At 44.0% G+C, this 10000-nt stretch overlaps 1 protein-coding gene across 4 annotated transcripts in view; it reads left to right on the top strand.

Moving 5' to 3' along the window:
- The first annotated feature begins 2632 nt into the window (after nucleotides 1-2632).
- The window catches only part of LOC117404384 (metabotropic glutamate receptor 6), a 20099-nt gene continuing 12731 nt past the window's right edge, over nucleotides 2633-10000 (top strand). For 3 of the 4 annotated variants that reach the window (XM_059017500.1, XM_059017498.1, XM_059017499.1), the window contains exons 1-2: nucleotides 2633-2967; nucleotides 6096-6706. In XM_059017500.1, the coding sequence (XP_058873483.1) occupies nucleotides 6170-6706 (537 nt within the window). In that variant the 5' untranslated portion in view covers nucleotides 2633-2967; nucleotides 6096-6169. Of the gene's footprint in view, nucleotides 2968-6095; nucleotides 6707-6894; nucleotides 7182-10000 lie in introns of those variants that run through there. The other variant, XM_059017502.1, reaches the window with a different exon arrangement.

Raw genomic sequence — 10000 nt, 5'->3', positions numbered from 1 at the left:
CGCTAGATGGTGCCAACTCCCTAAAATCAAATCCGACCTAATCCGCTGAATTTTAACATTCAGCATCGTTTGCAACATAAACTAAATCGCGAAGTAATAATATTTAAACGCTCAAGACTGGCATTTTAAATAGCATGCACCAAGACAGCGGACGTTAATTATTTAGCAGGCTGTGACTAATTAACAGCAACAATTAACAATGGACTTTTCAACTGTATTGATCTGAGTACATTTGCAGTTATGTTCAGCAGGAGACACATTAATTCTAACAAAGTAAAAAAAACACTATATTATAAAAACAACTGCGTATTAAATAATTAAAAAAATAGGTTTTTTTTTTTTGTTTTTTTTTTTTAAACCCAGCAGACAACAGTTAGGTAATCAACCAAAACCACACAAAAACCACACAAGCGTTTGAACATCTATAACAGCATTCATTATATCAACGCGCATTTATATTTAATAGCTCTCGCAAGCGGGGTCTGATTTGACAGATAATGATAGGGTTGCATCTTCTCACACAACCCCAAGCCCCCGTGCCTGTCCTTGCAGTGGCAGACGCGTCACGTAAATATTTTCAAAGATCCACCTTTCTTGTGACGTCCCGTTTTCTCGCAGAAACTGGACGGGGGTGGGGGGGGGGGGGGGGCGTGCAGGATGAGATGCGATGCTCCACCAGAGGGCTGTTCAAGCATGTCAGAGTTTAAATGGAAATCAAGGCTGTGTGGTCCAGTGGTTAAAGGAAAGGGCTTGTAACCAGGAGGTCCCCGGTTCAAATCCCACCTCAACCACTGACTCCTTGTGTGACTCTGAGCAAGTCACTTCACCTCCTTGTGCTCCGTCTTTCGGGTGAGACGTAGTTGTAAGAGACTCTGCAGCTGATGCATAGTTCACACACCCTAGTCTCTGTAAGTCGCCTTGGATAAAGGCGTCTGCTAAATAATAATAATAATAATAATAATATGGCTTTCAGCAGAGTCGCTGTCCTTGGTGCTGAAATACAGACGCGCCTCTCCCGCGTTGAACGACGAGAAACCGCGTCCCAAACCAATTAGACAGAGGAAATTCAGAGGATCATATTAAAAGATGCGCATTCAAATTTTAATTAATTTACGGTCCCTGTAACTTTTTTTTTTATTTTTATTTATTTATTATTTCGTGATAAGGTGACGTTTCGGACAAAAAAAGGTGTACACAGTAAAAACCGAACGTTTACGATAAATGTACCTTAATATGGATTTAATAAAACTATTTGCTGATGAATTCTAGTGTATATTTCCGTATTAAATATTTTTTATATATATTTTACACAAACAAGTAACAATTTAACTGTAATTTTTAAAAAAATGTCAATATTTAGGTAAATTGACAGTAAAAATACGTTGTGTGTTTGAAAACAGTCTGGGCATTTGATGCCATGGCAACCAGACTCGCTTATTTCTATTGAAATCTACCAATGCGTTTGTGACGTCATTTACTACACATAGTTAATGACGTAACGATCTGCTATTCTTTTCTATTCAAACCTTCAGGCATCGCGGTATTGCGTTTATTGATCAATATAGTTTCCTTTATTCTCCTGTATTGTACGTTATCTAAATTTCTAATTGAACCCGGCTCTTGCCCGTCCCTCGGGGGTATCGAACTGAACCTTATGCTGGAAACGACTCTCTTCAGAAAATTACCACTCAAGATAGACTTAACTCTCGTGGTTTATGCAATTTTAATATATCATAAAAGAGCCAATGAAACGCTTAGAGTCATTCCATTAAACGTACACCCACCCACACACAGTTAAGATATGAGATGAATAGATACGTCAGTTCACGCTTCACTCCACTTTTAAAACAAAACAGAACAAACGCTTTAGGCAATTCGCTTCATACGCTGTTTTTTTTTTTTTTAATATAGAGAAGTGGATTTCAAATAATGATAATAAAAAAAAAACGAGTAGAACGTAGTGGGGTGGAACTCATTTTTTTATTCGAATGCGTGTGCGGGTAAGGGAGCGTCGCAAAACATACCTGCTTTTTAATGTTTGTTTTTTAAAATCAATGCAGTAAAACGCGAGGAGAGAGAGAGAGAGAGATAGGGAGAGAGAGGGAGAGGGAGGGAGAGAGAGAGAAAGAGGGAGAGAGAGGGAGAGATAGGGAGAGGGAGAGAGAGAGGGAGGGAGGGAGAGAGATAGGGAGATGGAGTGGGGAGGGAGAGAGAGAGGGAGAGGGAGAGGGAGAGATAGGTAGAGGGGGGAGAGAGGGAGGGAGAGGGAGAGGGAGAGAGAGAGGGAGTGGGAGGGAGAGAGACAGAGAAAGAGGGAGGGAGGTAGAAGGAGGGAGAGAGAGAGGGAGAGAGAGAAAGAAAGAGAGAGAGGGAGAGGGAGGGAGAGAGAGAAGGAAGGAGGGAGAGGGAGGGAGGTGGAAGGAGGGAGAGAGAGGGGGAGGGAGAGAGGGGGAGAGAGAGGGAGAGGGAGATAGAGAGGGAGAGAGAGAGGGAGAGGGAGATAGAGAGGGAGAGAGAGAGGGAGAGGGAGGGAGATAGAGAGGGAGAGAGAGAGAGGGAGGGAGAGAGAGGGGGAGAGAGAGGGAGAGGGAGATAGAGAGGGAGAAAGAGGGAGAGAGACAGAGAGAGAGAGAGAGAGAGAGAGAGAGAGAGAGAGAGAGAGAGAGAGAGAGAGAGAGAGAGAGAGTAACACACACATACCAACGACAGACTCTGAATTTCTGCTATAAAAAAATATCAACGTGTGGTACTATTTATTTTTCCTTGCAATTTCTTCGTTATTTTTAATAAGTTCATTTATATAGATATTATTGTGACACATATTTGATTTATTTTATCTTTCACTATCATTATGAAAACGTGTGGCATGTGATCTATGGGAACGGTGTACAGTTTATCAGACGCTGTTGTGACGATTTTAAAACTCGAGTGACCAGAAAAGAGAGTTGAAGATGGATTTTGTTTTAGGTATGTATACTTTAATTTCTAATTATTACGCATACCCGGGTATCTCTGAATAAACACTCGTCTAGACTGTTTTAGCTTAAACGACAAAATCTGTGTTGAAAAAAATTAAACATGTTTATTGCGGTTATAAACGACCTTGATTTGAGCGAGAGTGAAACACTTCACACCTGTCAATTAACTCAAATTAACGAAGGGACCAGTGGACGGTGCCTTGGCTTCTACGGATTGTACTGCAGGCTGGAGTCTGTACGCGAATCCGGGGCGGGCAGAGAATGATTCTGAAACGTGTTTCAACAGCTTTTATAATACGCTTCTCAATTGGCACTAAAGGAGCTGCTGTAGCAAATTCTAATCGAGGGTTAGGGTTAGGGAAACAAAGGCTTTCTTACTAGCTAGCTGGATTTTCAGGGCTTTCTGTGGGACTTAGTGAAGTTTCAATTATCCGATAACATAAGCAGCGTTCGTCCCGTGAATCGTTTCAGAGGGACGGAGGCGCAGTCGAGGTTGCAATCTGTCAACATACAAAAACGACCTTAAAACAAATAATATGAACATAATTTAATCTTTTTTTTAACATCAAAGAATAAACTAGTCAGCTTATGAAAAACTCCAAATTCAATATGTTAACAAGGGAACATTATTCAGCAGCTTTCATTGGACTCTATGAAGCTGAGGGAGTTCATTCTATATAGAGGGTGTGTGATTCAATATGTTAACAAGGGAACATTATTCAGCAGCTTTCATTGGACTCTATGAAGCTGAGTGAGTTCATTCTATATAGAGGGTGTGCAATTCAATATGTTAACAAGGGAACATTATTCAGCAGCTTTCATTGGACTCTATGAAGCTGAGGGAGTTCATTCTATATAGAGGGTGTGTGATTCAATATGTTAACAAGAGAACATTATTCAGCAGCTTTCATTGGACTCTATGAAGCTGAGGGAGTTCATTCTATATAGAGGGTGTGTGATTCGATATGTTAACAAGGGAACATTATTCAGCAGCTTTCATTGGACTCTATGAAGCTGAGGGAGTTCATTCTATATAGAGGGTGTGCAATTCAATATGTTAACAAGGGAACATTATTCAGCAGCTTTCATTGGACTCTATGAAGCTGAGGGAGTTCATTCTATATAGAGGGTGTGTGATTCAATATGTTAACAAGAGAACATTATTCAGCAGCTTTCATTGGACTCTATGAAGCTGAGGGAGTTCATTCTATATAGAGGGTGTGCAATTCAATATGTTAACAAGGGAACATTATTCAGCAGCTTTCATTGGACTCTATGAAGCTGAGGGAGTTCATTCTATACAGAGGGGGTGGAATTCAATATGTTAAGGGAACATTATTCAGCAGCTTTCATTGGACTCTATGAAGCTGAGTGAGTTCATTCTATATAGAGGGTGTGCGATTCAATATGTTAACAAGGGAACATTATTCAGCAGCTTTCATTGGACTCTATGAAGCTGAGGGAGTTCATTCTATATAATGTTCCCTTGTTAACATATTGACTTGCACATCGCTTTGGAGTTTTTCCATATACCTAACAAAAATGGAAAAATGTGACAAGAGAGAGAGAGAGAGAGAGAGAGAGAGAGAGAGAGAGAGAGAGAGACAGAGAGAGAGAGAGAGTTAAGAAAAACAGTGTGTGTGATCAGACAACAGTTCACTGATCACAGGAATCTATCAATAACAGATGCACCAAACTGTTCCCTCCCTCACCCCCCTAAGAGAAAGGCTGCTCCCTCCAGTCCAGGGCAGGCTTGAGGCATGGAGACTGAACTGCTCCTTCACACCAAAATAACTAATGCGTTTAAGCTATGAATTGGGCCCAGTAGCATTTTTTAAATCGCATTTGAAATAAACGCCTAGTAATACTATTAGGGGCTTGAATGTCGAACTGTTTGTCTTTTTCTTACTACAAGCACATTTCTTCAATGATATTCAGTTCAGTGGGCTGATAACAAGCGTGACGCACCTTTAGTTCATGTGTTACTAATGGTTTATTTATAGGATTGTAACATATTGCAGTGCTTAGCAAATGGTACACGCAGCTAGCTGCAGTGGAGACTAAGAAAGAAAGGAAGAAAGAAAGAAAGAAAGATTCTGTTTGGAGGGAGCAGTTCAGTCTCCGTGCCTCAAGCCTGCCCTGGACTGGAGGGAGCCCCCTTTCTCTTAGGGGGCTGAGGGAGGGAGGGAGCAATTCGGTCTCCATGCCTCAAGCCTGCCCTGGACTGGAGGGAGCCCCCTTTCTCTTAGGGGGCTGAGGGAGGGAGGGAGCAGTTTGGTCTCCATGCCTCAAGCCTGCCCTGGACTGGAGGGAGCCACCTTTCTTTTGGGGGGGTGAGGGAGGGAGCAGTTCGGTCTCCGTGCCTCAAGCCTGCCCTGGACTGGAGGGAGCACCCTTTCTCTTAGGGGGCTGAGGGAGGGAGGGAGCAGTTCAGTCTCCGTGCCTCAAGCCTGCCCTGGACTGGAGGGAGCACCCTTTCTCTTAGGGGGCTGAGGGAGGGAGGGAGCAGTTCAGTCTCCGTGCCTCAAGCCTGCCCTGGACTGGAGGGAGCCACCTTTCTCTTAGGGGGCTGAGGGAGGGAGGGAGCAGTTCGGTCTCCGTGCCTCAAGCCTGCCCTTGACTGGAGGGAGCCCCCTTTCTCTTAGGGGGCTGAGGGAGGGAGGGAGCAGTTCAGTCTCCATGCCTCAAGCCTGCCCTGGACTGGAGGGAGCCCCCTTTCTCTTAGGGGGGTGAGAGAGGGAGGGAGCAGTTTGGTCTCCATGCCTCAAGCCTGCCCTGGACTGGAGGGAGCACCCTTTCTCTTAGGGGAGAGGGAGGGAGGGAGGGAGCAGTTCAGTCTCCATGCCTCAAGCCTGCCCTGGACTGGAGGGAGCCCCCTTTCTCTTAGGGGGGTGAGAGAGGGAGGGAGCAGTTTGGTCTCCATGCCTCAAGCCTGCCACCTGTCTGCTGAACTCATGTCAGGCCTCCAAAAGTGAAAGGATTTTTGTCAGTTAAACAGGTTAAAATGGTGACTAATTCTTATTTGATTGTGATCTGCTCAGATCTAGCCGTTGTTTCATAGTCCTGGTTTAAAACACTGACAGGATCAATAACCCTTTTCATATTCTCCTTTTGCAGCTTCCTCTTACAGAAGGTGAGAAAAAAAAACCCTTAAAAAAAAAACAACCAATCGAGTCTCCACGACAACCACAATGGTGATGTCACAATACCGCCAGCAGCAGCACAGGTCAGTGTGGGGGAGGAGCTACTACGGCTGTCACGCCCTGTGGCTCCGCCTCCTCTGTCTGGTGGGGGTGTGGTCAGGGCAAGCATCGTCGGCGACCCAAACGCACGCCATCAAAATCGAGGGGGATATCACTCTGGGGGGGCTGTTCCCCGTGCACGCCAGGGGTCCGGCCGGGCTACCCTGCGGGGAGGTGAAGAAAGAAAAGGGGATCCATCGCTTGGAGGCCATGCTGTACGCTCTGGACCAGATCAACAGCGACCCCGAGCTGCTGCCCAACATCACGCTGGGGGTGCGAATCCTGGACACCTGCTCCCGGGACACCTACGCCCTGGAGCAGTCCCTCAGCTTCGTCCAGGCCCTCATCCAGAAAGACATGTCCGACGTGCGCTGCTCCAACGGGGAGCACCCCCTCATCCGCAAGCCCGAGAGGGTCGCGGGGGTCATCGGGGCTTCGGCCAGCTCCGTGTCCATCATGGTGGCCAACGTGCTGAGGCTCTTTGCGGTGAGTCTCCAGCGAGGGGGGGGGGCTTTGTGTTGCGAGATCACAGCACGAGTGGAGCCAAAGAACTACAGCTCCCAGCATCCCTCACCCTTGCTGCAGGTGATGAGGCATGCTGGAAAATGCAGTTACAGCTGGGGCTGGACCGATTCACTGTGCATCGATGAATGATTATTTATTATTATTATTTATTTCTTAGCAGACGCCCTTATCCAGGGCGACTTAGAATTGTTACAAGATATCACATTATTTCACATTATACATTATACAGATATCACATTTTTACATACAATTCCCCATTTATACAGTTGGGTTTTTACTGGAGCAATCTAGGTAAAGTACCTTGCTCAAGGGTACAGCAGCAGTGTCCCCCACCTGGGATTGAACCCACGACCCTCCGGTTAAGAGTCCAGAGCCCTAACCACTATTCCACACTGCTGCCCGCGATGCTCTCTTTACATAATGTATCGTAATAGAGGTATGTATAGTTTGTATTGTATTGATGAATAGCGATGTTTTATCGGCATTTAACTGCAGCGTTTAAAATCCGACTGGAAGGGAATTTTTCTCTTCTCCGGCGCTGTCGCATTTTTACTGTCGTACTTAAAATATTCGTTGTCAGTCTACGGGCTAGAAAGAAATTTGTACCATACTGCCTTTCTTTAGTATTCATAAGTTTTGCAATAGTCATGAGTTTGCTTGCTTATGCTGCCCACCCAAACCTATCTTGCCTGCAGGGAGTGAACAGTCTCATGAATATGTATACATGCAAATTACGCATATTTGCGAATATGCATGAGCCCCACTCTGTTCTCTATCTTTTAAAGGGTTCATTTAAATACACCTGCAGCAGACATATTATTATTATTATTATTTATTTCTTAGCAGACACCCTTATCCAGGGCGACTTACAATTGTTACAAGATATCACATTATTTTTACATACAATTCCCCATTTATACAGTTGGGTTTTTACTGGAGCAATCTAGGTAAAGTACCTTGCTCAAGGGTACAGGCAGCAGTGTCCCCCCACCAGGGATTGAACCCACGACCCTCCGGTCAAGAGTCCAGAGCCCTGACCGCTACTCCACACTGCTGCCAGACATAGAAGTAACAAAGTGTCGACACATTATTAGAGTGAGGGAGCGGGGGGGCGACGGGGGGGCATAGTTTGATTACTGTACAGAAGCGTTTGAAAAAAATCTCATTGTAACCCCAGTGTGACCAGTGAAACCATTAGCTGGCATTAGAACTAGATTGGGTGTGTCTTATTAAACATAGTAAAAAAACAGGACCGGATCAAACTGCTAAGCAATGGGGATCTTATTACTGTCACTGTAACCAGCTATAGAAAAAAAATTGTGAATTAAAAAGTGCAGGTGTCTAGCGATTCACTGAGTGTAGGGATGGGAATCAGACTCCTATTGCACAGCAGTGTGATCCATTCCAGGTTTTACTACCAGCTTGATCAGCCCCCAGTGTGTCTAGCTAACAAGCTCAGGTGTGTCTGATTATTAAACTCACAGTAAAACCATCCCTGCAATATTAATATTTCCAGAAGTGGTGCCATCATAATGATTTATTTCAGTGTTTTTTTTTAACAGGTCTATGAATAGCATCCACCATCTGTGTAAAATAATTTAATCTGCTAAAGCTGGTAGCAGACAAGATGACTAGGAGGTAGACAGAGGATTAACTGAACTGCTCCAGGAATTAGCAGCACAGCACTGCAAATAGAGCTTGTCAAATGTCTTTATAATATACAGCGCTAGACCCTGATATTGATGTGATCCAGCCCTCTGAAATGTCTTTATAATATACAGCGCTAGACCCTGATATTGATGCGATCCAGCCCTCTGAAATGTCTTTATAATATACAGCGCTAGACCCTGATATTGATGTGATCCAGCCCTCTGAAATGTCTTTATAATATACAGCGCTAGACCCTGATATTGATGCGATCCAGCCCTCTGAAATGTCTTTATAATATACAGCACTAGACCCTGATATTGATGTGATCCAGCCCTCTGAAATGTCTTTATAATATACAGCGCTAGACCCTGATATTGATGCGATCCAGCCCTCTGAAATGTCTTTATAATATACAGCACTAGACCCTGATATTGATGCGATCCAGCCCTCTGAAATGTCTTTATAATATATAGCACTAGACCCTGATATTGATGCGATCCAGCCCTCTGAAATGTCTTTATAATATATAGCACTAGACCCTGATATTGATGCGATCCAGCCCTCTGAAATGTCTTTATAATATATAGCACTAGACCCTGATATTGATGTGATCCAGCCCTCTGAAATGTCTTTATAATATACAGCGCTAGACCCTGATATTGATGTGATCCAGCCCTCTGAAATGTCTTTATAATATATAGCGCTAGACCCTGATATTGATGCAATCCAGCCCTCTGAAATGTCTTTATAATATACAGCACTAGACCCTGATATTGATGCGATCCAGCCCTCTGAAATGTCTTTATAATATACAGCGCTAGACCCTGATATTGATGCGATCCAGCCCTCTGAAATGTCTTTATAATATACAGCGCTAGACCCTGATATTGATGTGATCCAGCCCTCTGAAATGTCTTTATAATATACAGCACTAGACCCTGATATTGATGTGATCCAGCCCTCTGAAATGTCTTTATAATATACAGCACTAGACCCTGATATTGGTGCGATCCAGCCCTCTGAAATGTCTTTATAATATACAGCACTAGACCCTGATATTGATGCGATCCAGCCCTCTGAAATGTCTTCATAATATACAGCGCTAGACCCTGATATTGATGCGATCCAGCCCTCTGAAATGTCTTTATAATATACAGCGCTAGACCCTGATAGTGATGCGATCCAGCCCTCTGAAATGTCTTTATAATATACAGCACTAGACCCTGATATTGATGCGATCCAGCCCCCTGAAATGTCTTTATAATATACAGCACTAGATCCTGATATTGATGCGATCCAGTCCTCTGAAATGTCTTTATAATATACAGCACTAGACCCTGATATTGATGCGATCCAGCCCTCTGTGCTTTACAATGCTTCCCTATGCTTTACCAGACCTCTCTGTGCTTTACAATGCTTCCCTATGCTTTACCAGACCTCTCTGTGCTTTACAGTGCTTCCCTATGCTTTACCAGACCTCTCTGTGCTTTACAATGCTTCCCTATGCTTTACCAGACCTCTCTGTGCTTTACAATGCTTCCCTATGCTTTACCAGACCTCTCTGTGCTTTACAATTTCTATTGAAAATCTCTTCTCCTGCTACTG

Source organism: Acipenser ruthenus, chromosome 56 (genome assembly GCF_902713425.1).
Source record: "Acipenser ruthenus chromosome 56, fAciRut3.2 maternal haplotype, whole genome shotgun sequence".
NCBI classification, from domain to species: Eukaryota; Metazoa; Chordata; class Actinopteri; order Acipenseriformes; family Acipenseridae; genus Acipenser; species Acipenser ruthenus.
This window is presented reverse-complemented; position numbering and strand designations above follow the sequence as displayed.